Raw genomic sequence first — 18,869 nt, 5'->3', positions numbered from 1 at the left:
GAAAGAAGATTTCGTTTCAGAATGGCCTAACACACCATTTTGAACCAAATGTGTCTAAGCTACTTCTGCTGATGTCTTGTCATAAGGAGGTCAGAGTCGCATTTGCTTGAACAAGCATTTAGGTGATGAATGTGTATCTTCAAAATAATCCATTCAGTAAACTTTATGTAAAATGTCGAAACAAAACAAGATGTCAGTCGGCCTAGGACACATCACATTAATAAGAGCATATCTTATTTATGTGCCAGGCTCTCCTGCAACAGAAGCCATTTCTGTGGTTCAAAAGCCATCATAGGTAATAAAAACACATTTGCTGGCTCTTGAAATTCTTAATTTTTTTTGTGGGGATAATGACCTCATATTAACTTAGTGTTTCTATCTGATTTGACACCCTCCTGCTCATGATGAACAGTGAGAGACTTGGCCTAAGCCAGATTGAGGCGTTGTGGGGAAAGCTATGAAAGAGTGTGGAAGGGTGGTGGCAGGAGTAATGTTTGCTCTGTTTGAGGATGAGATTGCTACCGTTTGTGAACTGCCCCATCCCTTTAGATGATTAAAGTGGGGACTGTTAGCAGTGTGTTACACTTGGTGAGATCTCAGTGGATGGATTCATCTTAGTCTATGTTGCAAAGCCTTTCTCCTTTCCAGACAGAGAGATGGAACAATGGTAACGTTGCTGTTTCGGGGAAATGCTTTCTTCCATTCTCAGAAAGATTAAATTTGAATTAGCAAATAATTGGTGAAAAAGTTGCTTGCATGTGAGTGCTTTAGGTGTTGAGTTTTTGTGGATTTTTCTTTTTTTTTTAATGTTTAGTCTAAAGTTCCAGATAGAAGCCAGACCCTGTTAAATAAAGACACTAAGAATAATGCTTATGTGGAACTAAGGTCTAAATTGAGCCATCTCAATTAACTACCATCACTACAAGAATTATTAAATTAATCTTCACTTTTTAACTCCCTTCTTATTTTACATCCTTTATTCTCCTTGGGAGAGAGATGGGTGCTAAGTAATTTGTGTGCTGCTTGGTACTTGCCTCCTTCAGCCCTGTGCAAGTTACTTTTCACCACCTTTCAGTTAGGGCTGTTCCAATTCCATATTCTTAATGCACCTACATTTACATTTGGCTTATTTTAAATCTGTTTTTTCTTATTCTCAAGTCTGCAAGGTCCTGTGCCAATATTAAAGACAGCTTACTGTCAGAAATTAGCTACTAAGAGTAGCGCATATCCTGACTGACTGAAGTTATCGTGGCCTAAGGCAGTGCCAGCTTTGTTATCGGTATTTAAAAATAGTAACTAGATGGGTATCATGGGTGAGTATTTCAAAGATGCTGTCTTAAGGAATGATTTTATTAGAAATGCCTACTAGATGGACCTCACTCATTGCAATTTTGTCATAAATCCACCTGTGAATGAAAAAGCACCTGGTGCATTACACCAACCTAGAAGCACCTTCTGTTTGTGTTTCCAGATCTGCTACATGCTATTTCTGTGCTTTTTACTGCTGGAGAGCAAATGCTCTTGGCATGCTTGACATGTTCTCTGTGCTGCCACTGTCTGAATTCTGGTGGAGGTCAAGAGCTGTATTTGAAGTGCACTTAAATAGGAATATGTGTGCTTGTAATATTCTAAATTGAGCTGCTGCTGGTTAGTGACAAGGGTAGATCACTGTTTGCATGAAATTTCTGTTTAATTGTGGTGCATGCAGATGATTAAGCTGCTATGCATGGGTACCCACTTCTCATGCACTCAAATAAGTCATAGTTGCAGAGTGTCTCCTTGAAGAATCCTTACCAGAGCTGGCTCAGCAATGCAGTCTTATTGCTTTCACCTCAACTACATTCATCCTCAGAATTAATGAATAGAATGAAAGCCAAGACAACTCATCACTCACCCATCTGCTCCTTTTTCTCTCCTGTCTCTGACCTTCTTCATCTCTTACAAGACAATTTGTGTTTGAGTTAGCCGGCACTCTCCTACAGAGAGGATGCTCTCTTCCTACCACAGTCAAGTTTAGAGTCCTGTTCTTTTGCAAGAGTCACTGGGAAGTAGGTATATTCTGGGTGGTACCTGAGTTTAAAGTTCAGCTTTATCTAATGCAATCACAAACTATTTTTTCTTTTTTCTGTTTCAGGGTAGACTGGCATTATTTCATGCTAAAGTCACTTTGAAATTGGCCAGAGCTTGCAAAAGGTGTATACATGTCTTGTAGTAGCTGCTGACTCTCCTCACCATTTTTTTAAAAAAAAAACAAAAAACACAAAAACAAAAACCAAACCAAAAAAGTATTCTAGCTTTGAAAAATCTAACACAAAGGGATCGTGGAGCATTTTAGGACTAATTGAGGCAGTAGATAGAATACTGAGATTAGAGGTTTTAGAAGGAAGTGTTGGGTTAGGAGAGGGACTATGGTTCATCTCCTGTGGGATGAGATGATTACTGTGTCTGATTGTTAGTCCTTTTTGTACCTGTTCAGTGTTACTTATTTGGACAATGGATTCTCTGGGGTGCTCTACTTGACAGCTAAGCTGTGTTTATCCCCAAAATCTCTGCTTAGCATTCCTTTATAGTACTGATTCTTTCAGCAATGCCCAAACCATTTCCCCAACACAGTCACCGTTCCTTGTTACAATGGGGTTTCTTATACTCTACCTGTGGGACTGATTTTCTGTGAAGCAGAAACAGATACTTCAGGGTTGATTGGTCAGTCAGTCTGTCTGTCTTTCTCTGAGACACAGCTGTTTATAACTTTTAATGGTGATGAGTATTTGGAATTCCTCTCACAATGTGTGACTTTTTGTGGTCTGTCATACCAATTGCTAGTGAGTATCAGGGTTGTCTCGAAAATCTTGTTGAGTTTTGACGCTGTAATTCTTGTTCTGTTGTGTATATGCCAAAGGTAATGGAGGTGATAGGACTTCTTAACAACAGCAAGTATTGGAGTATACTCCAATGGATTCTAGTGGTGTTTTAAGATGCTTTCTCTTTCTTAATGTGTTTTCCCTGCTTTTAAGATACAATGTTTTTTTCTGTTTTTTTCCACGTAGATTATTTATGAGACAGAACAGCTTTACAGTGTCACAAAAGGGTATTTTTAATTTTAATTTGCAGTGCTACTGCTCTTGCCTTGGTCTTAGGTGTTTTGGTACTAAGGAGCCTTGCTGAGGTAGCCTGATCAAGTCTCTCCAGGGAGACTGAGACTCTATCACTGAGCTCACAGGCTAAAAGCAAAACATAAAGATGTTTTGGCTCATCATGCTGTGGGCAGATGGGGGAGAGGGTTGGTGCTTATTTCTGTTGCTTCAAAATGTCATAATTGAGAAGTATCAAAATACGGTTGTGCTTGATGTCCGGAAGTGCACCCAGATATCCGTACTGGCAGTGGTTTAGTTCATCTATGTGAATCTCCAGGGTGGCCTGGCTAGAGTCTATGTGGTTACGTTAGCTTATAGACAGTTTTTCATATATCTGTGTCATAATGTTTCTTTCATGCTAAAACAGAAAGTTAAGGAGATGGAATACAACATTGTTTTGTGTGGAGAAACACATAATCAGGAGAGGCAGCTCATAAAGGACCATAAGCAGATTTGTTTCTATGTCAAGCATTTGAATGGGCGTTCATGTCCGACTCTTCTGCTTAAATTTACTTCTGGGGGATTGTACAAGAGTTATTTCTGTTTTAATGCAAACTGTGGTCACCACACCTAATGTTTGAATAAAATAATATTTAAACATAGGAAATGGAACAATATATTCAATGTGATTTCCTCAAATATACATATTGTAGGTTTTAGAGAATCAAGGTATTCGTAATAATCAAGAAGATCCTTTGCAACAGAACTCCCTTAAAGCACGCATCATTAGGCTCTTCTCCTGGATATCAGGAATGGACCATTTTGAACATCTTCATATAAGGCAATAAACATATGTGCACAAGAATGCACATGAGTGTTTGTGTGTGGAATTGTAGCAAAGGCAGATGCAGTGTGGCAGTAGCGTTCTGTGCAGGTCTGCAATGTTCTAAATGGGGGATTTCATTTAATTCACTCTTTTCTTTGAAAATTTGTTTTTTTTCCAGTAAAAGCATAAAATATGCTTTGGTCACCAGGAGAATTATTTGATAATTATTATTGTTGTATGATAAATTATCATTTGCCTGAATTACTACAGTAGTATTTTTCTCCTTCTTTTATCAAATTCCATTGTGTGAAGGACTAGAAAGAATTTTTCAAATTCCTGTTTTCAAAAGTGAAGAAACCCTCTTTTAGGATGATGACTGCTTCTGAATATTTCTAACTGCATACATAAGAGCAGAACAAAACAAAAAATCAAGTAAAAATATTTAATATATACAATGAAAACTGTAAACCATAAAAAATGTTGTCATGGATTTTTTTTTCAATGCTTTAGCATTGTAACATCATTCATAGACAGAAATTAATTAAAATCTTAACAGAAGATAAGCGGATATGGATCAATTCCCCCCAGAAACCTGCACTCAAGGCTTAGCCTTTCACCTTTCATTTTTGTTAGTCGTGTGAGAGCATGGTTATAAAGCATGCTTGGTTCATGTGGTGCTAACACCAATTTGGAATGAATAATGGAAAAGCTGGCATGCCTCTTTCTGAACCTGTTGAGCAGACCCTCAGCGTATTCTAATTCTTTTGAGTCTATAGGGGGAATTATTTCCCATGGAGCTGGAGAAACTTGAGGTCTTGTGCATGGTTTTTTGCTTGTTGGCTGCATCTGTGTGAATCTGTTTGCTGACAGTGGTTAGTGTCTCACACTGAAATTTGTCACAGTAAATCTAAGTGGAAGTAAAAGCATAGTAAGAGAGTTGAAATGCAGTTATTCAAGATGGATGCTGTTTGACTGGAGTTTTTCTTGTAAAGAGCCTCAGCAAGGCTCGTTTGTAGTTTTGCCTGGGATGACAACATGAAAAAGCTTGAATACCCAGACAGTTGCATGAATCTGTAGCAATGATTCTTGCCATCAGCAAGTGATTAATTTTGACCTAGTTATGCATCACCCTGATGAGTCCGTCAGAAATTAATTGACGAGCCTTCACTAGGGTCCAAATCAATAGCTCTGCCATTGGTAGCTTAGTGAGGATTTATTGAGGAAGGGGGCTTTTCTTCTGTGTTATTATATCCCATGCTCTATGTGCCCTTCCAAGGATGGTGACCTGATCATTTTGGAAGTATAGCTGGCGGGAGAGTGAACTGCATTCCCCTTTCCTAAGTAATAGTTAGTCAGTCCTGAATTAATGCCACATGAAAGAGCATTTGTTCTCTGCATCACAGACAAATGTGTGTCACTTTGAGAAAGGGATAGCATATAACAAGACATGAAAGAATTGATTGGAATAAATAGTGAGGATTTTTTTTTCCTCTAATTCCTCAGTTTTAAACCATTTTATTATCAACAAAGTGATTAATTTTAGACTGATGCTAGTTTAAATTGACAGGATAATTTTCAGGTCTAAATAAGAAAAAATAAAATAAGTGCTGTGAAGAAAATGTCAGCATAGCCTCACAGCAACTCCAGAGTCATTGAGATTGCTCAGTGTATCACCTTTCCTGTATTAAAGCAGATGACCAGCCAACTAACATGCTTTGAAATATTAATGTTTTGTTTTCCAGTTAGAAAACCTAATTTTGGTTTTCTTCTGCAGATTCAAAATCTGGAAACAATGGTATTTGCTAATATTGTTTACTGAAAACATTTCTATGGAAAGTTGCACACTGACTTTTTTTTTTTTTCAATGCTTCTTTAAAAAATCTGTTGGCTATGGTTTAATCATTGTTACTTGTTTAAAATATTTTCATTCTGCTTTGGAGAAGAATATACATAGGTGCTTACTATTTGTTGGTGGTCTCTTATGAAAGGTGTCATAAAATATAGCAAGAACATTGCTGGAGCTAAAGTGCTTATTATAAGGAAGGGGGAAGAGAGCTCCTCCTCCTGGACACTGTATAGTTATGGCACAGTGAGAGAGGGAGCAAAGCTGCTGACCTTTGGAGAGGAGGGGAATAAGAGGCAACTCTCCAGTGCTCCCACTGAGAGTCCTAAATTCCTTTCTGTAATGCGAAAATCAAAGGAACCTGCCTGCCTCCCCCTGGACAGACCGACAGGCAAATATCCAGACAGTTTAAAGAAGAACTGAGAAATATAAACTTGCGTGTTGGCCACTGTTTCTCTCCAGTGCTTTCTATGGTGTGTGATAAGGGATTTTCTGAAGAACTTAAAACAATTTCCCTTAAGCAAAAAAAGAGAGACGTGTCCCACTTTCCATAAGTTATCTACATCCTCCCTCATCTTCAGCTTATACCTTCTCTTTCTGACTTTGATCTGCTCCAGGAGTGGAGGTGATGAGAGAAATCCTAGAATCAGCAGTGCTTTGCATGGCATTGTTTCCCTCTGCATTTTTGTGCTGGGAAACATCAACATGATGCTAACATGGGTTAGCATCAAGATTCTCTTTATTAATTTCACACATTGCATGTTTTATCAAAAATGGTGGCAGCCAAGGGTACCATGTGCCTAAAGGGAACGTACGGTTCCTCTGGATCCTGCATGTCACTGAGCAGTTTGAGTCCACACCTACCAATTGTTTGCTGAGACACTTGCTTAGGTTAGAGCATGAAAAAGTAGCAACGCTCTTTGGGATGCTGCAGTTTTACAATGTAGAGTCACACATAGTATTTTCACATTCTGACACAAATCTTCCTGTTTGTAAGAGTCATCCCACTGAAGAAAAGAGGAGAATAATGTTGCAAAGAGGTCAGAGTAGTTATTTGGAAAAAGAAATTTTGAAGAATTTTCTCAGCCACTGAGTGCAATTTTGTTGTATCATTTTACTGCTTGATTGTGTGTCATTGAGCTCTTTAAAAAAATGCAGCATTAAAATTGTATTAACACAGAAACAGAATATTGTAATAGCTCAGAAACTGTAAGTTTAATTTCTAGAAATTTTTCTTTAAATTATAAATAAGGTAGCAATAAAAGTATAGCTAACTCAATTATTCACATTGTTACTTAATTTTAAAAACCCACCTAAAACTAAAATATTGTAGACCCATTGCACTTAATTAATTAGCTCAGAATACTTACATTGCCAGTCTTTCAGTGGTTAACACAGAATTGCCATGGGAGTGAGTGAAAACAGTGCAGTGATTTACATCATCCTGCAATATTCTCCAAGCTTAAGGCTGTTACTAAAGCACAAGAGGCAGAAATTTTCACCATGGTGACTGATGTCTGTCTGTGTGATTTCTGGGTTTTTATCTGTTTGTTTTTCCTTTAACTCATAGAACCACATCACGGCCTTTGCAGAAGTCACATGATGTTGACGCTGATGTATATTCACTCCATTGGACTTCATCTCTTTTCACAGCCCACACACGATAATTGCAGTGTATCAAAACTAAGAAATTTTTAGAAGTCCTATTGCTGACTTGATTTTTACATCATTACAATATCAACATTTTGAAGAATTCTTAAATATTAGAACGTCACTTTACTTTCTAGCAAAAATATTAACTGTTTACTTTTTGATGGAATGGGACAAACTGAGCACTAATTACTTTTATCTGACGATACCCTCTATTTGGCTTCTCATTGTTTTTAATGGTTCATGTAGCTATTCCAACAGTACTTCATATTTTGATTTGACTTTGCTTTTTAAAATCTACATTTTTAATTCAGCATGAACTTGTTTCCATTTGAGGCAATTTCAGTGTATAAAAACTAGACAAATATTATGTTCTGTATGAAAATGCCGTTTGCACATTGTATTACGCTGTATTTCATGTAAGATATCATTCAAACAGTATGTTATATGTAAGACTGGTGCTTCTGCTTTTCAAGAGGAAAAAAATGCCAATTTTTACTGTAATAAGTATTGTATCATAATTAAAAGTTTATTTATTTGGATATTTTCCTGACATAATTGTAGTTGAATTGTTGTTTTGTAGTTCTTGAATGTCTTGGATGATATATATGTATCTAGGCTAAAAGAAATGAAAATAATATAGAAAGTTTAATCATTGATATATTCTTTGTTACTAATGACATCCCCTGAAAGGTTAAGGGCTCCATTCTTAGCTCAGCTTATCTGATGGGAAACCATGATGTTCATAAATCATTTAAACGAATTATTCAAGGAACCCTGCATCTTCTCATGTTTGTTGTATGCCCTGATGATGTGCTGGGAGAATGGGTGCTAAGATAAGAAGAGAGTCACTGGCTTAGTGAGAAAAGTGCATAGGAGTTTCTAGTCTCCATTTTCACATTGGAGCACTCATGGAAAAAGCATGATGGCTTCATTAATTTTCTTCAGCTAATGTGACCAGGACAGGCTTACTGTCTTATAGGAGACTTAACTCTTTACAAATCTTTTTATCTCTGTTGGTGTTTTAAGGCTGTGTTCTTGGGAAAAAAAAATCCTTTGACACTCTGTGTGGTGTTCTCAAACTGATTTTTCTTCAACATCCGGCATTGTTATCATATCTCCGTTATCGCTGTGAATAACCAAATTGGACCTCCCCTTCAAAAGGCAGCCTTGCTGACTCTTCATAGTGAAATTGGCCTAATAAAAATGGAGCACCAAATGGATCTGAATATTGTAGATGCTGAAGATGCTCTTAACATCTGCCAGAAAGTTTTACTCTGGCAGCAGCTAGCCCTGTAGAAACACTGACAATAGTAATTTTCAGTGCAGGCTGTTGAACATTCTAGGCCTTAAATTTTTGATAATTCAGTGTATTTCCTGTTCATTAATCATTGTTAGAAGGTGCTTGAAGAATAAGACTGCAGAATCAGTTACCTGTTTTCTGTGATGAATTTTTATGCATTCCTATGTAGTCAACCAGGTGACACCTGCCTTTTACTCTATAATTTGACCGCTGTTTTCACTAAATACAACCATCTAACTAGTACTTGGTAAACAGGGAAAGGTCAAGTCCTCTTTGAGTAAAGTAGAGTATATCTCACAAAGTCAGTGTGCTCAGCTGAGAATCAGAGAATAAAGATATACATCAGTGGGAAGAAAAGTCCTAGAATAGAGCCCTTAGCTACAGTGTTAATTTATGTGATTGAAAATCCACCTTTATTAGATTATCAAGTGTGTTTACAAAATTGTAGTAGGTCCAAAGTTGGTATCACCATGTTAGGCACAATTACGCTAGGGTCCAAGATACTAATGATTTCTCTGTGTGCAGATTTAAATGAAATCTTCACTCATTTTTGCATGGTAGCAAACCTGCATTTTTTTATATCTGATTTATAAGATTACCAAGAGATTCTTTTATGTTAAAAGAGATGACTCTTTTTCAGTGTACTGTATCTCATCAGCTTGTAACTGGTCTCCTTCTCTCTCAGGATATTTCCCAGTCAAATATTTGGGTTAAATTTATCATATTATCTCTGTGAACCAGCAGTGAGAAAACAAAAAGAGAGACACTCTGCTGTATAATGTATTTTTAAATAAAATAATTTTTCATTCATATGAAGTGTATTTTTTAAAAATATCTGCTCTCTTTTGATTGATAGCATATGTATAATGAAATGACGATTTTTCAGTCAACTGCATTTGGTGATATATTTTTACAGTCAGCCATGAATTCCTGAGTTAACTAACTTCCCTTAGGGGTGGTTCTGGTGAAACTGAAAAGCAGGAGAGGAGGAGCTGTATTGCAGAAGAGTTCGCAGCTGGTTGGTGAAGAATTCTCCCCAGGATGTGGAGTGGCCAAGCTCCTACCCTACTTCATTTGATTTTCAGAAGTAGCAAGAATTTCCGTCTCCTAGACTTGTAATTTTCCACTGCTCTGGAGCTTGGGCCTTCGCTCCTCCATTCTGGACCAGAAAACGCTTTCAGTAGGAGCAGTTTGACAAAAGTAAGTTGGCATTTTCTGACTAAGATGATTTTTTGGTGGTTACTTTTAAAAAAATTCTAGTGAGGAGCCTATGACAAACAAGCATGATCCCTCATTGAGGGAGTATTCTGGTACACAGTGTTTCCTAATAAAACCACCATGGTTGAACCATTGCAGTGGTCTTGAATGCAGCTGGTTTTATAAGCCTTGTGGACCTTTTCAGTGTGTACTTCAGTGAAACAGCTCCACTCTATTTATAAATGAGATGTTTAAGAAGCATCTCTAATGCTATATGCTGCTGTGCTCCTAAAAATGGAATTCATAAGGCATATGGGGACACCAGCTGGGCTCGTATCCATACCATTTTAGATTGCCTTATACGTATTCTGCTGTTTGTTCGTAATCATGAACTGCATAAGACATACGGCGATAGCATCTGGGCTCACATCTCTTCAGCTGTTAAAAATGTTCATTTTAACAATACGTATTGAAAGAGGATAATGTTGGTATTTTTTAGCTGTAATTTTCTTTGTTGCTTGCTGATGCCTTCTAATTTTGTTGCTGTGCAAGATCACAGTGAATGCGACAGTCCGTTTGCACATTATGTTGAGTTTTTTATGCTCTTCTGAAGACTGATTTTGGTATTTCTGAGGCTTGCCATGCACAAAGAAGAGTGCACTACATTTTAGGAAGATAACCTTGGGTCTGTTTGATCTCTGGCCATCTGCATAGCCTCAGCCTTTGGGACACTCAGGAGCATTTGCAGGTCAAAGGGTGAGTAGATCTCCAGGACTTTTAGCTCTGTAGCACCTTCCTCCAAGCTCATCAGACTTTCCTTTACACCAGCACTTTGCAAATTTCCTCAAGTACCTTTGAGAAACTGGACAGATTAGGCAACATACCACTCCCTCACCCCAAAGTGTACTACAAGCATGACTGCAGCTGGAACCAGCAGCTGGCCAGTTCTCACTTGGAGAAGTGGAAAGCCACATGAATAGGGGACCTGTCATGGCTTCAGCTCTTGGCTACCTTCTCTACTTTCTAGACTTTTTGGCTTTCAGGGACTTCCACAAAGGGAAGTAAAGGAAGGCTTCACAGTCTCTCTGCTCACTTAAACCTCCATGGTGTGCCTAGGGTTGCCCCAGCTTTACTTTGAAGACTTTCTGCTAAAACAGTGTTATATTTTTGTCATCTTCTCTGTGAGAGTGGCTAAAAAATCTCCTTAGAGTTCCCAGGCTTGTCCTGATGTTTTGAAAAAAGGAAATAGTGAACGTCCTAGAACTGCTCCTGTCAGGATGGGAATTGGAATCCCTAGTGTGACTGTGTGATGAGGCTGGTTCTTTTCTCAGTGCTTGCTGAGTTGCCGGGCCAAGGTACAACTTTGGATAGAATCACAGAATCATAGAATGGTTTGAGCTGGATGAGACTTTAAAGATCATTGAATTCTACCCGCCCCTGCTATAGGCAGGGGCACCTCCCACTAGATCAGCCTGCTCAAGGCCCCATTCAACCTGGCCTTGGTTTTCCTTGGTTTGCTTTTGGTTGTAAACTGCCTATATTTATCTCATTGTAAAGCCCCAGCCCACTTCTAGCACAGAAGATTAGGTACTTGGTTTCTGCTCAGTACTAGAGTTTGTTCTTTCTCTGTAGAGAATCCTAGGAAGCATTCCACATCCTGTATGAAACCTGGCCCCAGTGTCTGATGAATTCTGTCCCAAAGAAGCTGGTGGTAAGATAGCTGTAATTAAGGCTAGCTTCAAAGATGCTTAGCTCCCAATTGCTTAAAATATATCATGATCTAGGCATGTCTGATGATCACGCTATGTGGAAGTCCAGGCTCTGACTACTTTTTTCTGAAGATGATGATGACATCCAGTTCTCTGCCTATCATTCTTGAACTCAGTTTCTTCCATTAAAGTTGTCTGCTCTTGATTCTGTGTTCTGTTATGGGATTTGATATTCATGAGGCATAAGGGAGGGTAGGGGGAAAGGGCTGTATTCATCAGCAGACCATTTTAGATACTCTTACATGGCTTCCAGCCTTGGTCTGTCATCACTAGCTGTGTAAAACATTTGAAGTAAGTTAATCCAATTGAATTAGGGCAATTTAATTCTGAATAAAAGCATACACTCAGAGGTTTTCTATGATTCTAGCTAATCCATAGCAAATCTTTCACTAATTCAGAAAAACCATCCTGAATTGTCTCTTGTGTGGACAAGTCCTAAGCCTTTATTTTCCCAGAGGAGCTCTACTGTTGTACTGTCTTCCCCTAGTGACTGTAGCCAGAACAGCGTGTGGCAGCCAGTTTCCTGAAGTGATCACATCAGCAAAATAATCATTGCTAAATGATTCAGCTGCTAGTGGCTTCATTAGTGGACTGAGTGAGAGGACTGTTCTTGTGCCAGTAAGTGATTAAGAATGGACACAATGGTAATCTCCAACAGTGGAAGCTCCAGTGAAGAATTTTAGATCCTAAACCCCAAATTCTTTGCACCAGTGGTCTCATCTGACAACATCTGATCTAAATTAAAAAAAGAAACCAAACCTTTTTTCTGACAAATCTCTCCCTAAATAACTGTAATATACTGTTCTGGTTTGAGCAGCTACAGGAAACTTGTAGCCTTGCTTTTTAATGTGGTTCTAAATGTGAAATCCTTGACTTGTGAATTCCTAGGATTGTTCTGAAGTAGGCAAATAACCCTGAAAAAAAAAAAAAAAGAGGCCATTAGTAAACAAGTAAAAGAAAAAGTAAAGAGCTACAAAATGAGAAGGGGATGAGTTTGAGAAGCAGGGAAAATGCCTTCTTACACTCTAGAAAATGTGCCAATTTGAGGTCGATCTGCTGTATTTTTCTAAGCTAAAATTTGAGTACATTAGTGGATGGCATTTCTGCATTTTTTAAATACTGCAGCAGAAGATAATTGCTGTTCTTAGTCTGCCATTGCTGCTAATAAATCACTGCTCTTTCATCCTCTTTTGCTACTGTTGCTTAAGGAAGCAGCTACTGTTCCTTCCTTAGCAACCTCTATTTATACAGTAGCAACTGACAACTTAAAGATAATCTATTCGAATATTCTAAAAATAAGTCTGATGTGATGGAAGTGAAATGCTTATTTAGGAAAACAAAAGAAAAGCCCCCTTGGCTTTTGTTGAAGATGGGCCTTGAAGCTAATCCTAATAGGAAACACCAGGAATAAAATAAGACCCTTACCTTTGGCAATACTTTGCTTTGTTTTCAAGACAAGATTATGGATCTTTTTTTTGAGATTAATACCTGTTTTTGTTGTTTGTTTGTTGTTGGGTGTTTGATTTTTTTTTCTGAACAATTAAAGAAAACATTATAAAGATACAGTTTTGGAGCATATAGTCTTCCAGAAAGAGACAGAGAATGTCACTGGTTTTGTGTAATATTTATTCTATGGGGTCACACTCAAAGACAGTGAACACCAGTGCAGAAGATGAGGAACTGAAAGACTAAACAACTATATATTGTCAATGGAGGGGTGAGATCTTTCCCACACAGAGTCTTCTTAGGAAAGAAACCAAGTGATTAGGGACTTGATGCCAGGTGATTATGTGACAGAATTCTGTCCTGGGTCTCCTGTGGGAATGTTGCCTTCCTGTAATGTATCCATTCCTATCAACTGCCATTTTGCTTAAAAGAACAGCTAAACACAACATGTTTGATCTTCAGTTCTTTGTCAGATTAAGAAAAGTAGGTACTCTCATGGCATTGGGCGCTATACTGCTGCTTTTTCTTTGCTGCCTAATGAACTGCCTTCCCCATGTATTTAAGGTAAAAGACTGTATTCTGCATTTTTGAATGAATAAAATGGAATTTTTCTTCAGGAATCTGGGAATCTGTGTTTAGACGTTAAGAAAATCTCTCTCATGCCTGTAATTTCTTCTGAAAATTGGGATTGTAAACTCACTTATACCTTGTACGCACTGCTATAAACCTGAAATGAAAAGCTTCTCATAGCTGAGGGCAAGCGTCATCTCTGCAGGCTGAATGGAAGAACCAGCTTCTATAAGTCTTGAGCACTGCAGTGGGAGATACCACAAGGTTTTGGTCACCTTCAAGGCTCTCTATGACCTGCTTGATCTCAAGTGTGTGATTTGATTTCCAAATGTGCCACTCAACTTCACTATAGTTGTAGTTGCAGTTGGAAGGAAGATTGCTGAGAAACATACATGTCAACACAAAAGAGAACTGTACTAAAACTTCCCTTTTCATCCTCACTGGCATTTAGCACAATGCTGCTTTTGTTATATGGCTCCATACTCTGTCTTCACTTTTTCACTCTGCTTCTGGCATTTGTCTTTCTCATTAGATGTTGCATATTGCTGTGCCACATTGTGTAAAAACCAGCAAGTGTAGTTGGGCTTAGGCCTTTGCCAACATATAATGGATTTTTGAGGTGCTGAATACGAAATTGGAAAAATGTGGTTAGGTACCGATTATTTGATAATAAATGTGAGTGAGACAATCTAAGCTAAAGGCTTAAACCTGAATACAAGTGGAATTTAAAAGGATATTATGTGCAATGACTTTACAGACAGTAGATAAGAATTTCCTATAGAGCTGGTAAAGCAAACAGATCATACAAGATTAATTTGTGACTCTGGAGACCCTAAAAATAGTGATCTGACAGTCATGTTTACAGACACAAAGATACCTGAATTTGTGATGAGTTACAAACTAATGGTAAAGCAAAGATGTGCAAGGCTGTGTGTATCATGTCTTCTTCAATACAGTAGAAAAGAAAATTGCTCAAGAAAGGACTAGACATCACTCTTGTCTATTCTGGTTTGTGTAACTCTGAGTGGGAGTCAGGGGACTTGTTCCAAATTTAAATGAGACATAGTGGGGGGTGGGAGGGGTGGTTTTGTATCTTTTTATCATTTACAAATCCGACCATATGCTTGTTAATTCTTTCAAATACATGTGGTATTTGGGAGCATCACTCCAGATATGATAAATTATCCTTTCCTAAGGAAGCTTCTTGGGTAGAGCTACTCAAAGAAAATCATGAACAAAAATGGACAAGAGACAACAGGAAAATGCCAGTCATCATCACTTTCCTTCAGCCACCCTGTGTCCTCCTGCTTTGAGAGGTCCACTTTCTCAAAGTCTTACCCACCATCATTAGGCTTCAAATTAGAACTTAAATGTAGGGTACCCAATGCAAATCCAGTACCTGCTCTCCTGTACTTCTTTCCTCTGCTCTTGCCTCTGTTCCAGCCTTCACTCACAGACCATTAGCCAGACTTGAAACACAGCTTTTGCATTAGCTGTGATCTGGGGACAGGAGAGCTGCAGCTTTCCCTGTCACTGCTGTTCTGCAGCTAAGGCTGAGATACACAGCCGTGCTCCCTCCTACTGGGGTAAAAGGACACCACGTGTCTTCAGCAGGACACCGTGCTGTGGGAAGCTGGGACATGGTCGTAGCTACTAATGAGTATTTGCACATTTGTATTGTTATGTTTGTATTGTTCTTCTTGACAAACCTGGTGGTGCCTGGAGGCTGCAAGCTTGTCTTAATCAGTGTTTAGCCCTGGAACAGGGAAAGGCTCTTTCACCTGCCAGATGGAAAGTGGAATTGTCTTGTGAATTTTTCAGTTGTGTATCCCAGAAGCTTTAAGATGTCCTGGCATAACTGTTTTCCAGGACAGTGTGTTATCTGAATAGGCTTTCAGTTCATCTTCTTTTATACCTTCAGGATGAGAAAGATGTGATTTCTATTCATTCTCTGTAACAGATGCTGTCTTTTTTTTTCATATGCCAATTTCTTATTCTTGATTACTTTTTGAACTTATTCACTCTACCATATTGGTCTTTTATTGCTCTTATTTCCAGATGGTATAAAGAGCTTTGCAGCACACATCAATCTAGATTTAAAAATTTTCCATTTCCCTACAGTGCCATTCCTCTCTGCTGAGTTTTGCGTTTCAGCAGTGTTTTAAGCATGTCGTCTTCCTTATTGTTAAGCGTTGGCTTGCAGTCTTGCATTTGGCTTAGACTATATCATAGGCAATTAGAGAGCTTTGCCTTGCACTTTCCAGTATCTAGGCTAATGTCTCCCTGTGGCAGTGGTGGAAATAAAGCATCCTGCCATTTTGTGCATTATCATAGAATCATAGAATAGTTAGGGTTGGAAGGGAACTTAAAGATCATGTAGTTCCAACCTCCCTGTCATGGGCAATGACATCCCTCTAGACCAGGCTGCCCAAGGACCATCCAACCTGGCCTTGAACACCTCCAGGGATGGGGCATACCCAGCTTCCCTAGGCAACATGTTCCAGTGTCTCACCACTCTTGTGGTGAAGAAATTCTTCCTAATGTCTAGTCTAAATCTGCCCCTCTCCAGTTTATACCCGTTCCCCCTCGTCCTGTCACCACAAGCCTTTATGAATAGGCTGACAGGTCAGTAGTTCTCAGGGTCGTCTTTTCTACCCTTTTTAAAAGTGGGCACAATGTTACCTTTCTTCCAGTCACCAGGGACTTCTCCTGATTGCCATGGCTTTTCAAATATCATAGAGAGTGGCTTGGCAACCACATCTGCCAATTCCCTTAGAACTCTGGGATGCATCTCATCAGGTCCCATAGACTTAAATATATTCAGGTTCCTCAGGTGGTCACAAACCTGATCCTCCTCTATAGTGGGAGGGGTTTACCCCTCTGGTCACCATCTTGTTGTCCCATGACCCAGGAGAGGTGAGGAGAGCGGTTATCAGTGAAGACTGAGGCGAAAAATTTTTAAAGTATCTCAGCCTTCTCCTTGTCTGTTTATACATGATCACCATTTCCAACCATCAGTACAGATACATTCTCTTTGACCTTCCTCTTTTGATTGATGTACCCATAGAAGCCCTTCTTGTTAGTCTTTACTTCCCTTGCCAAGTTCAGCTCCAGCTGTGCCTTGGCCTTCCAGACCTCATCCCTACACAACCAGGCAGCGTCCCTATACACGTCCCAGGTTCCCAGTCCCTGCTTGCACTGCCTGTGCAGTTCCCGCTTCTTCTTTAGCTTGACCAGCAGGTCTCAACTCAGCCACACCTGTCTCTTCCCTTCCCTGCTTGATTTTCTGTGTATGGGGACTGAGCACTCTTGTGCTTTACGGAAAGCATCTGTGAATATTTGCCAGCTCTGTTCCGCTCCCTTGTCTCAGAGGACCATGTCCCAGGGGATCCTACCGAGTAATTCCTTGAAGAGCTGGAAGTCTGAAATTTAGTGTCCTGACTATACTACTCACCTGTCCCATATCCCTCTGGACTTTGGACTCCACCAGTGCATGATCACTGCAGCCTAGGCTGCATCATTATTGGACATGAGTGCTCATTTCAGTGCAGAGATACAGGCAAGGAAAAATGTGAGACTTTTGAAAGGCAGGGAGAAACCTCCTGGTCCCGACAGTAGTGTCCCCGTGGCTCTCCTGGCACAGTCACTCAAGAGATTGAGGAAGCTCTGTCACAGGCAGGTGTGGTTGTTTTGGAGCCGTGTACTTGTGCTCGGTGCTGTTGTCACAAAACCAACTGTCTTCTGCTGGTTTGCCCATACACTTTTGTTTCTGTGTCAGCAGGGTCCAAGTGGATTAAGTAAGTAATGCCAGAAATGCACCGGCTCCCTGACATTTTTTTAATTTTCTGTTGTCTACGTCTTTGTGCAAGCCTGCAATGTGCTGATATGTCAGAGCATGTATTGCCTCATCTGTTTTCACATCTCTCCTTCAGATATGATGGATGATGTTTTTACCAAGGAAGCAACACAATATTTATTCTTCTCTCATCTAACTTCCTTTCTCTGGTGACGTCCCCCCTACTGGTAGTCACTTTGACTTTGGTTCTATTTTAGCAAAGGCCAGTATGAAACAGAAGTGGCACTGTTTATGCCTGTATTTGCCTTCTTACTACATATCTGGCTACAAGATTTATATCAGACTGTAGATTCTTTGCACTATGAATTGTCTATATCTGGGTCTGCAAGGCACCTCAGCTTTCATCCCAAATGGGACTTTTAAATGTCATCCATAGTTTTCTACAGACACTTTTGTCTGTCTAAGAGATACTTGGGATCTTACTGCTGACAGAGATCTGGAACAGTGGACATAGCACTGAGGTGCTCCAGCCAGCCTGTGAACATGAAAGAATAGGCCAGGATAGATGAGCATCTTTAATTCTGATGAAGTGTGCTACTGTTGACCTAAATTTGAGATTATTGTGAAAGAGGGAAGACATGAAAACAAAAAAAAAAGGAGAGAGAAAGAAATTTAGCTAAAGATTTTAAGAGCTGTTTAGATAGTAAGATTCTGAAGAGAAGTTGCTTACTGAAGTAATTAAGCATATCAGATGAAAAATAACAAAAATGTCTCCACAGAAAAGAGAGCTTTCCAAATATTTTGTTGAAGAATCCATGTGAACACGAAGAAATGTAAATAGATTTCTGCCTTTTATCTGAGACTAAGCCTTTTGCTGTGCCATTCTTTGCAGGAAATTGCAGTCTACGATCAGTGTGCAAAAGTATAAATTTACTGTATTTACAGACTATATTTATGTAACAGGGATTTTTTTTCTGACCTGCTGTTCCCTGAATAGAGCTCATCATGATCACTATGTGCAATCAAGTGGAGTTTTGCTGAGAATGGGTGTGCAGCCAGAACTTCTGATCTCAGCTGTCGTAAAAGCAGCTGAGGAACTGGTGATGATGGCTACTGATTCCGTTATTCACCAATTCCCTTATCACTCATCCATGCTCTTACAAAGAGAGATTATAACCAATCACTCAATTTACGACAGTAGTTGTAGAAACTGCCACTGTTGTAGATTACGCTTTCTGATTAGAGCAGTTGAGAGGCTTCTAGATAAACAAAAAGGCAATTTAGAGGCAGTTTGACTCTAGGTATCAGAGCCCAATGTTTCTGGCTGGTCATTTATTTCTGGAGAGGTCTAGGAGAAGGATTCACCAGGCAGGGGCTGAGGAGGCATGAGGAAAG

At 39.2% G+C, this 18,869-nt stretch overlaps 1 protein-coding gene across 2 annotated transcripts in view; it reads left to right on the top strand.

Moving 5' to 3' along the window:
• The window catches only part of PLPPR5 (phospholipid phosphatase related 5), a 64,932-nt gene extending 56,626 nt beyond the window's left edge, over positions 1-8,306 (top strand). For both annotated transcript variants that reach the window (XM_069862221.1, XM_069862222.1), the window contains one exon: positions 7,314-8,306. In XM_069862221.1, the coding sequence (XP_069718322.1) occupies positions 7,314-7,346 (33 nt within the window). In that variant the 3' untranslated portion in view covers positions 7,347-8,306. The remainder of the gene's footprint in view (positions 1-7,313) is intronic.
• Positions 8,307-18,869: the final 10,563 nt, after the last annotated feature.

This window comes from Phaenicophaeus curvirostris, chromosome 8, assembly GCF_032191515.1.
Source record: "Phaenicophaeus curvirostris isolate KB17595 chromosome 8, BPBGC_Pcur_1.0, whole genome shotgun sequence".
NCBI classification, from domain to species: domain Eukaryota; kingdom Metazoa; phylum Chordata; class Aves; order Cuculiformes; family Cuculidae; genus Phaenicophaeus; species Phaenicophaeus curvirostris.
The sequence above is the reverse complement of the archived record's forward strand: the minus strand, read 5'-3'. Positions and strand labels throughout refer to the sequence as shown.